The sequence below is a fragment of the Helianthus annuus genome, chromosome 4 (assembly GCF_002127325.2).
Source record: "Helianthus annuus cultivar XRQ/B chromosome 4, HanXRQr2.0-SUNRISE, whole genome shotgun sequence".
Lineage (NCBI taxonomy): Eukaryota > Viridiplantae > Streptophyta > Magnoliopsida > Asterales > Asteraceae > Helianthus > Helianthus annuus.
In genome coordinates this window covers 181,401,964-181,417,531 of record NC_035436.2, presented here as the reverse complement: position 1 = coordinate 181,417,531, position 15,568 = coordinate 181,401,964, and the positions used below count along the sequence as shown (strand labels likewise).

The window sequence follows — 15,568 nt, the reverse complement described above, 5'->3', positions numbered from 1 at the left end:
AAAGTCAAAGGGGTTAAGGAATTTTACGAGAAGAAAACAAAGAAAGAAAAGGTTGAACCATCCCTGGTTTGTGACTGGGATGGTACATATTATGAACAGTAAATCTCAGGACTTGCCGGAGCTCCCAGGTTGGTAAGCGTGGAGCATGAATCGGCATCTTTCTTGAATTTTATTCTCTAACGTCAATCATACAAACGGTAAAGAGGTTTGTTTATGTTTGTTGATTATGTTTTACAAGTGGTACAGAGGTTTCTAAACTGAAAATGGTAAATCAAGGACATTAAGTTGTACTTGTATTTTCCTACATTGGTCGGTATACAAGATGATGAACCACAACCCCGAACATTTGTTACAAATGGTAACCTACAGGTGGTAAAATCAATCAAACTTATTTTCCGGAAAAACCATTTTGATTAAAACAAACTTAAGTGTTTTGAAATCTAAATGGGAAAATAGTTTGTTGATAGGGGGAGTTCTGATTGTTTATGCCTAGTGAATGGCGAATTGAGGAGATTCGATATCAGTTGTCATTTTTTTGTACAGTTTGTCATTAGATGTATTTGAATTTTAGGGGGAGTAAGAATTTTTAGAAAATCCAAAAACATCAGAAAATTTGAAAAAGACAAAAACATGATAAAACTGAAAACAATGAGTTTTTGTTGCATAAAAGAGGAAATGATAGTACATCAGTGGACTATCACGACATGCTAAAGAATTGGAAAGTTTAAATGTGATAAACGATCTTACTGCGGATGTGTCAGTAGATTTTCGCACATTTAGTAGATTGAAACGAGATAAAAACCTAAATCAAACTTGCTTGATTCGTGGGTAACTATTCTTGGATATATGGGTAACCCCCGAAATCTTGGTTGAAAGGTCCCGTATTCTGAGATACTAGGTCTTTATGCTCAGTGATATCTGGGGTATTATCCCGGGACTTCTGCTGTATGGAAGTACTGACCTAGTCCCCGAATAATACTTTCTGCAAAAGGCTTTGAAACATAAGCGCCGCCCTCAGCAATCTGATTAAACAATAAAATTGATAGTCATTGCTGTTGTAAAAAAGATCCTCTAAAGGGGACCCACCAAAAGTCGGAGCCGTCATCTCTCTGCGTATACGGAAGTATCGACCTGAGCTCTCACGGCCCTCGCACATAACCCCTTTACAGATATCATCTATGGTATACTCACCTGTAAGACTGAATATTTGGGATCTGGATACAGGAGTATATTCAAGTGGAGTGATACACAATTAAGTTTAAGTCTCTAAAACATTAATATCATATCTCAAATCAATTGAAGTCTGTGTGAAAATTTAAGTGGACAAACATACTGACAATCTAGGTAAATTGTTTATAACTAAGTATGTCTAAAGCTTAACGGTGTTGGTGATTTGTCTCAAAAACTGATATGATCCTCTTGCACGTGCTCACAAAAATATTGTCTGTAAATATTTTCTGTTATTGCATTTCATGTTTCTTTATTTCAAAATCAAAAAGATGTTTGATGTGTTTTAGCATAAATTTTGAAAATTCAAAAAGATTTTCGACAGCTGATGTTGAATAGCTGATTTTCAAAATTCCAAGTGCTAAACATGATGAGCAATACTTGAGGGGGAATGTTTGTGTGAAATTAAATGTTTTTATAATCTAACCTTTCAAGTGGTTCATCAAAATCTGGGTATGTTTTAAATGAGAATTTGAATTGGTGCAGTATTATATGTTTGAAATATATGTGATGGAAACTTACTTTGAGGTAGAGTTATGCAGGAAAACCAGACAAAGATCCTGAAGATGTTGCTAAAGATCAAAGGAATGCCAGCAAATCGAGAGGGGGAGTCTGAAGATAGAGAGAGAAGCCCAAAGACTGATCAAGACTGAAGATCTGAAGAAACAGCATTGTTGTGACTCGATAGTCGACTCCATCAACATCTGAGGGGGAGTCTGTTGATGCACTACATCTGCTGATTACGTCTTGTATCGAGTCATTATCTTAGATGTTAGATCTGGGCACAATATACGAGAAAATATGAAAATGTATAGAACTAGACATGTTGGATCGCTTTTTAGTCCATTAGGTTTTAGGACCGCTCGAGTGAACATATATTCGGATCGCTCGAATGGCAAATGGGCTGGATCGCTCTTGTGACATCATGTATGGGCCGCTTATTGGGCCTGTCCAATAAGCGGTTCCAGTTGTCTATATATATCTGAAAAGCGATCTCATTTGTAACAGTTAGTTGAATCTCGTACCGAAGTGCTGCCGAATCGAGAATTGGTTGTATTTACCGTCAAATCAATACAGAAAGTGTTTAAAGTGTATTGCAAGCTATTCCTACGTTGATTACTTGTTTTCCGCACTTATAATTGACGAAAACACCTCTGATTGACTCGTTCGGGTCACCAAACGATCCTACAGGATTACGCCTAAGGTGTGTTGGACGAGGTCTTGGGGTAGGATTGGGAGGAGTTTCGGCTGAGGTGGTGGCTGGGTTGGTTTCGGTGTGGGTGGTTTGGGTAGTACCAGTTTAAGTGGTTTCGGTTTGGGTGGTATCGGCTGCCGAGGTGGTTGCGTTTGGTGTAGTGACGGCTAGGGCAGAAGTGTCGAGAGTAGATTTTGGTAGGTCAGGGTCAATAGGATAAGTAGAGACGTTAGGGTTGTCAGGTTGGGGTGGGTTAAAGTTTATGGGTGAGGCATGATAAGGGAAAACATGTTCATTGAAACGAACATGTCTGGCAATATAAACTCTTTCAGCTGTGAGATCAAGGCACCAATAACCATGGTGAACAGGACCGTAGCCAAGAAAGATACACGGAGTAGATCGGAATTCAATTTTGTGATTATTGTAAGGACGAAGGTAAAGAAAACATTGACATCCAAAAACCCGAAGAAAGGAGTAATCTGGTCGACGTTTAAAATATGTTCAAAGGGTGATTTGTTGGAGGAGACCCGGGATGGAAGACGATTTATGAGATAAACAGCTGTTTCGAATGCAAAATGCCAAAAACGTTGAGGAAGATGAGATTGAGCAAGAAGAGCAAGGCCGGTTTCAACAACATGACGATGACGACACTCAACAGTGCCGTTTTGTTCACTGGTGTGAGGACAAGAGCGTCGATGAACTATACTAAGATTGTGACAAAACGAAGCAATGGTGCAAAATTCCCCTCCCCAATCAGACTGAATACTTTTTAGTTTAGTGTTATCTCCCCAATCAGACAGAATACTTTTTAGTTTAGTGTTAAATTGCCTTTCTGCCATTTTAATAAAATATATTAAGTTATGACAAGCATCAGATTTACGAGCTAATGGGTAGAACCACATATATTTCGAATGATGATCAACACATAATAAAAAATATCGATAACCATCAAATGATAAAGTGGGAGTTGGACCCCAAACATCACAATAAACTAAGTCCAAAATATTAGCACTATGAAAATTGGAGTTTGACAATGATAATTTTGAAGACTTGCCCATTTGACAAGAAGTACATAACGAAGACGACAACTTGTCTAAAACAGGTAAATGAAAATGCGAAACAATAGAACGAAAAACTTGAGCATGAGGATGTCCAAGTCATTGATGCCAAATGGTGGATGATGCTTTGAAGGCAGTAAAGGCGACTTTAGGAAGAGACTTGAGCTGAGGAAGGCGAAGGGAGTACAATCCATGTTCACTTGGACCCGTTAGGAGGATGGTGCGTGTAGACTCGTCCTTCACAACAAAATAAGAGGCATGAAACTCAAAGAAAACATTATCATCAACGCAAAACTTTTGAACAGATAAAAGATTTCTTTTAAGTTGAGGAACATGAAGGATATTAGAAAGTGTGAGGGTTTTATTTGGGGAATAAATTTTTGTCGAACCAAAGTTTAAAATGGGTAATGGTTGACCGTTACCAACAAAGAGAGAATCATTACCATAGTAGGCCTCAGAGTTGTAAAGGCTCTCAAAATCTGTGGCAGCATGATCATTAGCTCCAGTGTCAGGAAGATAGTTAAAGCTCCGGTGTGAACTAGCATCAGAATGAGTAGCATAATTGGCTTGAGACTATAATATTCCTCACGAAGACCGGTAACCGTAAGCATGACAAGATCCTTATCCTTTATTGGTTCACCTATGTTTGCTAGAGCGGTTGCATATTCCTGAGCACAACTTAAATATTCTACAGGTTTTTCATCACTTTTCATAGTTATTCGAAGAAGCTAACTTTTGAGGGTGAACTCATAAGATGAGGAAACCGGTGCATAGGCACGTTCAAGAGACAACCATATCTCACGAGTGGTCTGCCCTTGGACATGCTGAAACGATTCCTCAGAGATGGTAGATGTGATCAGTAAGCGCACATGAGCATCATTCTTCACCCATGGACTATAACTTGGATTGTCGGTGCTAGTGGTCCCTGTGGTGACTTTAGAAGGTGGAAAGGGTATCGTTCCATCTACATAACCGAAGAGGTTATGAGAAATTAGGTATGGTTCAAGCATTTGCTTCCAATAGCCATAATTCGTAGGTTTAAGAGAGAAGGCAAACTTGTGAGATTGATAGGTCGCTTTTTCTTGATTAGTAAATAAAGTGATGGCAGCCATGAGATTTATTCAAGTTGCAGAATATTGTCGATCTGATCTGTTGGAAGATTGTTGCTGCTACTGTTGGTCAAAAGATTGCAGAAGATTGTTGTTGCTATTCTGAAGATTCAGAAGGTCGTAACAGTGAGATGCAGATTGGTGGCAGTAGGGTTTAGGCCAGTATTGGAGGCAATAGGGCTGAGTAGTTGTCGAACTTTTTTTTTGTTTTTGAGAAGAAAAAAAGAGCGTGTTTTGCTTTGGGGCTCTGATACCAAATTAAATCATGGTGTCGTATTATTTATGAATTGCTGATTACAATATAGATTATATAGACTAAGTTACATTCTAGTACCCTCTATCATAAACTAATTATATCTACACCACTAATCTAATAAACAATACATCTCGCCAATATGACACGATTGACACCCTACCCAAAAAGCCATCCATATTGTCGTAGTTGTTGAACTCGTTGGTAGCAATGCAATGTGCCAAGAGGTCAGGTCATACATGTCGATAAAAGCGTTCAAGAAACTGCAATGGATTCCTCGATGTTGAAGATCCTTAAACTTAACCAGATGAATGTTCATCAATTCAAAAAAATGTTAAGAGACGGCTAGGGCAGAAGTGTCGAGAGTAGATTTCGGTAGGTCAGGGTCAATAGGATAAGTAGAGACGTTAGGGTTGTCAGGTTGGGGTGGGTTAGAATTTATGGGTGAGGCATGATAAGGGAAAACATGTTCATTGAAACGAACATGTCTGGCAATATAAACTCTTTCAGCTGTGAGATCAAGGCACCAATAACCATGGTGAACAGGACTGTAGCCAAGAAAGATACACGGAGTAGATCGGAATTCAATTTTGTGATTATTGTAAGGACGAAGGTAAAGAAAACATTGACATCCAAAAACCCGAAGAAAGGAGTAATTTGGTCGACGTTTAAAATATGGTCAAAGGGTGATTTGTTGGAGGAGACCCGGGATGGAAGACGATTTATGAGATAAACAGTTGTTTCGAATGCATAATGCCAAAAACGTTGAGGAAGATGAGATTGAGCAAGAAGAGCAAGGCCGGTTTCAAAAACATGACGATGACGACACTCAACAGTGCCGTTTTGTTCACTGGTGTGAGGACAAGAGCATCGATGAACTATACCAAGATTGTGACAAAACGAAGCAATGGTGCAAAATTCCCCTCCCCAATCAGACTGAATATTTTTAGTTTAGTGTTATCTCCCCAATCAGACTGAATACTTTTTAGTTTAGTGTTAAATTGCCTTTCTGCCATTTTAATAAAATATATTAAGTTATGACAAGCATCAGATTTATGAGCTAATGGGTAGAACCACATATATTTCGAATGATGATCAACACATATTAAAAAGTATCGATAACCATCAAATGATAAAGTGGGAGTTATACCCCAAACATCACAATAAACTAAGTCCAAAATATTAGCACTATGAAAATTGGAGTTTGACAATGATAATTTTGAAGACTTGCCCATTTGACAAGAAGTACATAACGAAGATGACAACTTGTCTAAAACAGGTAAATGAAAATGCGAAACAATAGAACGAAAAACTTGAGCATGAGGATGTCCAAGTCGTTGATGCCAAATGGTGGACGATGCTTTGAAGGCAGTAAAGGCGACTTTAGGAAGAGACTTGAGCTGAGGAAGGCGAAGGGAGTACAATCCATGTTCACTTGGACCCGTTAGGAGGATGGTGCATGTAGACTCGTCCTTCACAACAAAATAAGAGGCATGAAACTCAAAGAAAACATTATCATCAACGCAAAACTTTTGAACAGATAAAAGATTTCTTTTAAGTTGAGGAACATGATGGTTATTAGAAAGTGTAAGGGTTTTATTTGGGGAATAAACTTTTGTCGAACCAAAGTTTAAAATGGGTAATGGTTGACCGTTACCAACAAAGAGAGAATCATTACCATAGTAGGCCTCAGAGTTGTAAAGGCTCTCAAAATCTGTGGCAGCATGATCATTAGCTCCAGTGTCAGGAAGATAGTTAAAGCTCCGGTGTGAACTAGCATCAGAATGAGTAGCATAATTTGCTTGAGACTATAATATTCCTCACGAAGACCGGTAACCGTAAGCATGACAAGATCCTTATCCTTTATTGGTTCACCTATGTTTGCTAGAGCGGTTGCATATTCCTGAGCACAACTTAAATATTCTGCAGGTTTTTCATCACTTTTCATAGTTATTCGAAGAAGCTAACTTTTGAGGGTGAACTCATAAGATGAGGAAACCGGTGCATAGGCACGTTCAAGAGACAACCATATCTCACGAGTGGTCTGCCCTTGGACATGCTGAAACGATTCCTCAGAGATGGTAGATGTGATCAGTAAGCGCACATGAGCATCATTCTTCACCCATGGACTATAACTTGGATTGTCGGTGCTAATGGTCCCTCTGGTGACTTTAGAAGGTGGAAAGGGTATCGTTCCATCTACATAACCGAAGAGGTTATGAGAAATTAGGAATGGTTCAAGCATTTGCTTCCAATAGCCATAATTCGTAGGTTTAAGAGAGAAGGCAAACTTGTGAGATTGATAGGTCGCTTTTTCTTGATTAGTAAATAAAGTGATGGCAGCCATGAGATTTATTCAAGTTGCAGAATATTGTCGATCTGATCTGTTGGAAGATTGTTGCTGCTACTGCTGGTCAAAAGATTGCAGAAGATTGTTGCTGCTATTCTGAAGATTCAGAAGGTCGTAACAGTGAGATGCAGATTGGTGGCAGTAGGGTTTAGGCCAGTATTGGCGGCAATAGGGTTGAGTAGTTGTCGAATTTTTTTTTTGTTTTTGAGAAGAAAAAAGGAGCGTGTTTTGCTTTGGGGCTCTGATACCAAATTAAATCATGGTATCGTACTATTCATGGATTGCTGATTACAATATAGATTATATAGACTAAGTTACATTCTAGTACCCTCTATCATTAACTAATTATATCTACACCACTAATCTAATAAACAATACATCTCGCCAATATGACACGATTGACACCCTACCCAAAAAGCCATCCATATTGTCGTAGTTGTTGAACTCGTTGGTAGCAATGCAATGTGCCAAGAGGTCAGGTCATACATGTCGATAAAAGCGTTCAAGAAACTGCAATGGGTTCCTCGATGTTCAAGAGCCTTAAACTTAACCAGATGAATGTTCATCAATTCAAAAAAATGTTAAGAGACATAGTATACAAATTTAACAATTTATTACAAACCAAAGTTATATTTGTGCCAACAGCAATATATAAAAACATGAGTTATTTGGGTTCAACTTTAGCTGAGATATTGTATCCAGCACTGTAGTCAAATGAAGCACTATCGATCCTTTGGAGCCCAGCTTCATTATATAGATGCTTAGAGGCAACTCGTCTCGATCCAAAGTCAGTAGCAGATGAAGATGCAGACGATGAAGATGTGTGGAGCCCGTCGCCTTTTAAAATATTCTCGAGTACTTTCACTATGTCACTCATGGTTGGACGGTCTGCAGCCGATTCTTCAACACATTGCATTGCTAGTTGTATAAATCTCCCAAATCCCGTTAAGAAAGAGTCCTTGAGATTTGGATCAAGCAGTTCCCTTAATCCGTATTCCTCTTCGTCGGTTTTATCCATAGCTAGTCTCACCTCACGCACAATGTACTTCCCTTTTACAATAGGTAGTTTAGCCGTTACTAGTTCAAGCATCACCACACCAAAGCTATAAACATCACTCTTATCGGTTAACTGTTGTGTCATGTAGTATTCAGGATCGAGATATCCCTATAAACATTTAAAGAAATCATTGTAACAATTTAAACTAATATGATCTTTATACATATGTGCTAAAAAGGAGTAGAAGTAGCATACCAGGGTACCCTTAACTTGTGTCGAGACATGGCCTTTTTCGCTATCTGAAATTAGTTTAGACAACCCGAAATCAGCAACTTTAGCTGTGAGGTCTTCGTCTAGAAGAATGTTAGTCGACTTGATGTCTCTATGGATAATAGGAGGATCAGCAAGCTCATGTAGATAAGTTAGTCCTCTCGCGCAACCGAGAGCCACACGAAGTCTCCTCTTCCAATCTAGACGAGTTTCTGATTTACCTGCAATCATTTGTTCATTGAATTTGAAACTTCAATTGACATTGTTTTATAGTACTTATAATTTTCAAATTAAGACACGCGCGCTCATGACCCATATATTTAATCAGGATGAAACAAGCTTAAAACAGGAACCAAACTAGAAAAAAATATTTGTTAGCCTTAATGGATGTATACCTGACAAGCTTTCTCTAAGGGTTCCTTTAGACATATACTCATAAACCAACATCTGTTCTTTTTTCTCGAAGCAGAACCCGACTAGGCCAACAAGGTTTTTGTGATGGACTCGTGAAAGCAACTCGATTTCCGTCTTGAACTCGAACCCGCCTTGCATGGATCCTTGTTCAGCTCTTTTTATTGCAACCATTGGCCCACCTGGGATCACTCCTTTATAAACCTAGGAAATTAGCCATGAAATCAGATCACAACTAATTCAACAAAGATTGTTTCAAAATTTTGGTTTTCAAAGGTGTGTGTGTGCACGTGCGCATGTGTGTGTATACATATACATACATTCCCATAGCCACCAGATCCTATGAGATTAGTTTCAGAGAAGTTATTTGTGCTTTTCTTGAGTTCATCATAAGAGAACCATCTAGCTCCCTTTAACTGTGGTGCACCTCCATTGTCTTTGGTACTTGGAGCCCATGATCCTGTTGAAAACAGTTGAAATCAGCCATGATAAAGGCATATTGATGAGTATGATAGGAGTGATAAAACTTACCAAAAGTTTTGCTTAAACTGATGGCCTTTTTAGCCTGTTTCTTTTGTTGAATAGCGTATAACACGAGCGCTATAAGCACGATGATCAAAAGGACGCAACCAATGGACATCCCAATCACAGCACCAACACCAATACCACCTCCATTACCATCTGCAACATATGAAAATAACTCAAAACTCTCACCATATCTGTATTTGTTAAATTTTCATATAGATGTGACTATTTAAGTTCAGTCAAATGGGTAGATGACAATAACTAAAGGGCAGAACTATCAGCACACAACATACTCACAACTGAGATACTATCCACACACCACTCACAGGTTATACGTGCCCTATAATATTTTCGCCAAATCATACAGGGTGTATAACCATATACGACTCATATGGCATGGAGAAAATGTTATACGGGCCCACATATAAAAAAGGTGTTATACTACGCGCCATAAGCTTTTTTTCTGAAATTGACTGATGTGATAGTGGTGTGTTGTGTCAGAAGTTATACGGCCCGTATGATATGACAGGTTTGCGGTCTGCAAAAGTTATACGGGTCGTATAACCTCATATGACCCGTATGATGTGACAAGCATGCTTGTGTGGGGTGGTGTACATATAACATCACCCTAACTAAATAGAAAACGTCAAGATTCACCTGCAAAAGTATAAGGATCAGCCAGGAAATAATAAGGTCCGAATTCTGCTGGCGGCTTGTAAGTCTGCTTGCTCAAGGAAAACCCCATTTTCTGGACCTCCGATCGTGTAAAATGCTTGCTTTTTGATGGAAAGAATTGAACATGCACTTGAAGATAATCATTGACGTCCAAGAACGGGTTCTGGAGAGCAACTGAGCCTGGAGCGAGGCCTAGTTTTGTCCAAAGGCTGGATTCTAGTGAATGCCACAAGGTGTCGTTTGATAAATACCGAAAAGGTGGCGCTCGAAAGAACATGTTGCCTTCATATGGATAAGCACATTCACATCTTAGAGTACTTGGTTTCTGATCAGACCGGCATGGTTTGCTCCCTTTACAATCTGGGTAGCTTGTAGAATATCCTGAGGTTGATTGTCGGAGTTGGCAATACAGCGTCTGCCCAAGGGTTTTATTGCAAACCGGGTTCCCATAAAGTCTAAAAATTCATACAAACGACAATCCTAATTGTGGCCAAAATTGCACATCATATAGAGATATTTATATAAAAAGTTGTTCTTACTCGAGATCGTTTTTGTAGTCACTACTGAGTGTTACATTGTCAATCTTGTTGTTTTGCAAATCGACAGTTTGCAAGTCATCGCTTATGCTGCCGCCCATATCCAGAGTACCATTTAGATTGTTGTTCTTCAATGACCTGTTGATCATTTCGGAGAACTAAACATGTGATTTCTAGTTATAGAAGATCATATAATTTAAACTGATAACTCTGTTGTTGTTCTTACACTTGTTCGATTCCTGATAAACTGAATAAGGCTTCTGGTAGCTTCCCCTTGAGTGATCCAAATTCCATAATGCTGATCATGACATCATAAACAAACTCTTGAATATAAGATGGCCTTTATATCATGCATGAGAAATAAAGCTTATGTATATTAGGGTTGAAAATGAAAACTCACAGTGTTTTTAGCGATGGTAACGTCGAAAACCAGAGTGGAGGATCAGATTCTTGAAACTTATTGTTGCTCAAGTCACTAAATAAAAAGTATGTTTCACAAATGTTCAAATCTTGGGTAATTTAACGCGAATAATAAGTTCGAATGAAGAGTTTGATTTGTTGTTTAAATTTCAGACAGTTCACTTACACAGAAGTTAGAGCATTCATCCCAGTTAGATCAGGCAAAGGTCCTGTTAGTTTGTTGTAGCCTAAATGTCTATGAACAGACAAGAAAAACAAAAGGTCAAAGTTCAAGTAATAGTCAAAGTCAAAGATGTTTATAACAGAATACAAAATTTTACTCACAGCTCGCCAAGATTTGTGAGTTGGTTCAGTGTTGATGGAACCTTACCCTCCAATGCGTTTCTATCAAGTCGACTGTTGCCATTCAAGCAAGAACATCATCATCATCATCATAATTATATCTTGGGCCGTTGACTTTTTTACAGTTTTATGCAAATTTTGAACAGTCTGAAGAGATAATCTGTATTTTGCTAAGTTGATATGTACTTACAGAGACTCTAGTGTCGAGACATTTCCAATTGTGTCAGGGATTTGTCCTGTAAACTGGTTCCCGTCGAACAGTCTGCGCTTGCAAAATCACAACCGTTCATCATAATATGTTTGATGAAATGTTCCAAAAGTATGATAAGTTGATACAACTTACACGTGTATTAGAACCATGTCGATGAAAATTTGAGAAGGAATAGATCCGGAGAGTTTGTTCTTATTGAAATGACTGTCAATGCACGATAATCAGACAACATTTTAGCAAGATATTGCAAGAAAGACAGCGAAGATCAATTAATATTAATACTCACAAATGTTTAGCCTTTTTTAGCATATCCAATCCTGGTGACCCGACAGTTTTAACAGGAATCGATCCTGTCAATTGATTCTCGCCAATGTCCAACCAATAAAGTTTTGATAGATATCCCAAAGACGGAGGGATTTGCCCAGTCAAGTTGTTCGTGTTCAAAGCTCTGTTGATCATAGATAGAATATATTAGTTGGAGCTTATTGTAGGAAAAAAGGGGGGATACGAGTGGGGTCAAAATGGATTGTATAAACATGGGTCGAGTAAAAAACAACAAAAAAAAAAAAAAAAAAAAAACAAAACAAAAATGTTTGTTGTAGCATTGTTTGGAAGAATCTATCTTACAGAAATGTTAGCTCCTTGAGGTTTCCGAGTTCAGAAGGAATGCTACCGGTGAAGCTACAATGCATTAGTATCCTGAAACCAAAATGTTAACAAGTTTCAATTAGTGGCTGATCCAAGTTAACATGTGTATATCATTTCTTTTATTTTTACAAAACAAATTTGACTGCATGCATGGCCATCACTAGATTACGTGAGGGGCGGAACAAGGGGTCGAGGGTCCACTGACCCCCAGTCAACAAAATTTGTTTAATATTTGTATATAAAAGTCGGAATTTCGTTATAATAAAAGCATGAGTTGGACCGTCTAAAATGTTGTTGTTCCGCCACTATAGTTTCTGTAACGTATTGACGCATGTTAGAAACAATGTCTAAACTTACAATGTATCGAGTTTTTCTAGATCTCCTATCCGTGGAGAGATTGGGCCTGTTAGATCACGGTTAGACGATAAGTCCCTATCATAAACATAAAATCTTGTCAGATACGAGTTGATCAATAACATTTGATAAAAAAAAAGGTTTACAAACTCACAAGGATGTTAGTTCAGAGAGGCCACCAATGTCACCAACGAGTTGACCGGATAAGCCCATATTTGACAAGCTCCTGTGAAAGAACAACAACATACGGTCTAGCTACAAGTTAAAACTTAAAACTTAAGATCATATTATTATTACAAAGATAGAGGAAGATAGACCGACAGTGCAATGACCCTGGTGTTGGTGCAGTTGACACCTTCCCATGAACACGGGTCATTTGAACTTTTCCAGCTCGGTGGTATGTTTTGCCACTGATCTTTCAACGCTCGGAGTACAGCCGCTGCATATGTGAAGTTTGTTTATTAAATTTGAACCATATTATTTCATAAAAACTAGTTTTAAAACTGTTAGAATTATTAAACTAGTTATGATATATTTGTTATTATTCGGATATGTACGTATGTATAACTTATAATTAGGATGATCTCTTATTAGTTTAGATAATAAGCGGTTGTAGGATGATAAGCGGGTTAGGTAATCAAGTTAAACTGCAATGGCAGTTACCCGCCTAAATTAACCGCCAATTATGTAAGTTTAAATATTGCCGGGAACCACATTATTCCGGTTACCAAGACATTTCTGTTCTTTTAAGATTTGTCCTTTCGATTGTTCAATTCTGCACACACACACTCTTTGTCATTCAGTTCTTGTTATTCATTTCTGCACGTAATAATGGAGAACACGGTGAGAACGAAGTCTGCAAATTCCGCTGCCAATATGGGTCATCTTCCCCAACAAAAACTAGGGAGAGTTTTTATTCTCCGCGACTTAAAAAAAGTGTGTATCTTGTTTCACAAATAGCTTGATTATCATGTTTACTCGTTTATTATACCAATTTTATTTAAAATAACATATGATATTTTTCTAAAGTTCAAACATTACAAGTTATTAAAAAAAAAATTTGGCCCTACAGAATGCGCCAGGGTAATATACGTGGCGCCGGAATCCTCATAAAAATGTCGAGACATAACATTTTTGACCAGTTTATGTCTGAAAGTTCGTTCGCAGAAACCTTTGTTATCTGTTTGCGACCTTTTTTGGCGGAAATGAAATCGCGAAGGATTTTAACGACCGAAAGGGCAGTTGCTAAATGTTAGACTGATTTTGTGACCTCTCATATTTTGACTAACATGACATATTATGTATGGTAATTGGTTCTTAGAGATTTTAAAACAATTCTTTGGATGTTGTCAACAGAAACCTAGACTTTTTGAAAGAAAATAGTGTTTAAAAATATGTAACAGCCCTTCCATAATTATTTATTTCAAATTAAAAGTCTCATGTTAGATTCTTTAGTAAACCAAATTTCTGTTAACTTTTATCTCTTGGTTTCAGTTAAAGAGAGTAAACTACAATATCACCGGATAATCACTTACCGTCACCAGAATGAGTATCAGCAACGATCACCTGAACTTCCACCACCATAAATAACAAACAACACCACCACGATACCCGCCATAAGCAGGCTTCCATGGAGAAAGTTAAACAAAATCTTCAATGACTCCTGAAGCGAGTAACCAACCGATGAACAACTATTTTTTGTGTTTATATGATTAGGGTAATTTGGTTAGCTTAGATCACTAGAAGGCATGATGTCCGACAGATGATGAAAAATAAATTATAGTCAGCATATTTTAAGTCTCAACTGATAATTGACAGATGGAATGTTTTGCTGGTTGCTCCGCCCGACCAACATAAATCTCAATGAAACCTTGTTTTTAAGAATATTTTTCCGTTCATCATCAGCCGAACAAACATAATATATTGTAGTTTTACTTGTCTGCTTCTTCTTCGGATCAGCATCTTAATTGGCTTCATTGTAAGTATTGGCTATATCACATTTGAAAATGAAATGGCTCTAACATCTCACTTTCACCACAAAATATAATAATAATTTAATAATACTGTACGAGGGAATAATAAAACACCCCAACAAATATGAAAATTATGGTTCATTTTTTTCTTAAATTGACTTGAAGAAAAAATTGATATGTTAAACAAGCTTAGTTATAAAAATAACGTGACAACAGAAAAAAGATATAAGTTGTATGACAATTTTGGCACATTCTTTTCTTTTTATGTCAATTAAGGATATCTACACTTTTAAATAATCAGAAATCTCTTAGAGCACCAGGGCGACAAACGCCACAGAGACCGTGTGCAAGGGCAAACTCACGGACATCGCATTGTGTGGTCACGTTTATTTGTGTTGTTGGGTTGATTGTTCATCGAGACGAATGTTCATAGATGAATCCATGTGGGGCCCCAATATTTTTTTTTTCCTCTTCTGTTTAAGTTTGAAACGATAAATACTATATAATTTTTTATAAAGATTTTTTATTTTTTAAAAATAAATTTATAAAAGTTTTATAAATGTTTTCTTTTTATTTGAAAAAGTTTTATAAATGTATAAATATATAAACTTTTATAAGGTAAATTTATTAATTTAAGAACTTAAATACTTAACTGAAACATCCCAAACCCGAAGGTCTCATCTGTTGGATTTACTATTTGCACATTGTTCTTAAAACAGAGAATTCATTCAAATGCAGTGAAATCATGCATATACATGACATCTAAGTCTAATACATCGTCATTAAACACATCATTTAAAACATAACATAGATCAACGGGCTGCCATCCACAGGGTATGGTAGCTTTCAAGTCCATGCCATCCAGCATCCAAGAATACCTAAACATCAACCTAAGGTGCATACTAAAAGTCAGCTATACTATACTCAGTGAGTTCTAAATCAATAACCTTTTTAAAATAAACGTAACACATAGAGAACATTTTCATCATAGTATTATCTTATGGGAATATACAT

General features: G+C 37.4%; 1 protein-coding gene across 1 annotated transcript; it reads right to left on the bottom strand.

The window, feature by feature from the left end:
- Positions 1-7,738: 7,738 nt before the first annotated feature.
- Positions 7,739-14,598, bottom strand: LOC110934007 (probable leucine-rich repeat receptor-like protein kinase At5g49770). The gene is made up of 19 exons (XM_022177203.2): positions 14,117-14,598; positions 12,903-13,020; positions 12,736-12,807; positions 12,585-12,659; positions 12,207-12,278; positions 11,866-12,027; positions 11,712-11,783; positions 11,559-11,630; positions 11,351-11,422; positions 11,193-11,261; positions 11,007-11,081; positions 10,833-10,904; positions 10,610-10,744; positions 10,053-10,525; positions 9,402-9,551; positions 9,191-9,330; positions 8,855-9,074; positions 8,445-8,680; positions 7,739-8,357 (listed from the first exon to the last, which is right to left on the bottom strand). Exons 1-19 carry the CDS (start codon positions 14,211-14,213, stop codon positions 7,857-7,859), a joined length of 2,883 nt encoding a protein of 960 aa, XP_022032895.2. The 5' UTR covers positions 14,214-14,598; the 3' UTR covers positions 7,739-7,856.
- Between the last annotated feature and the right edge of the window lie 970 nt (positions 14,599-15,568).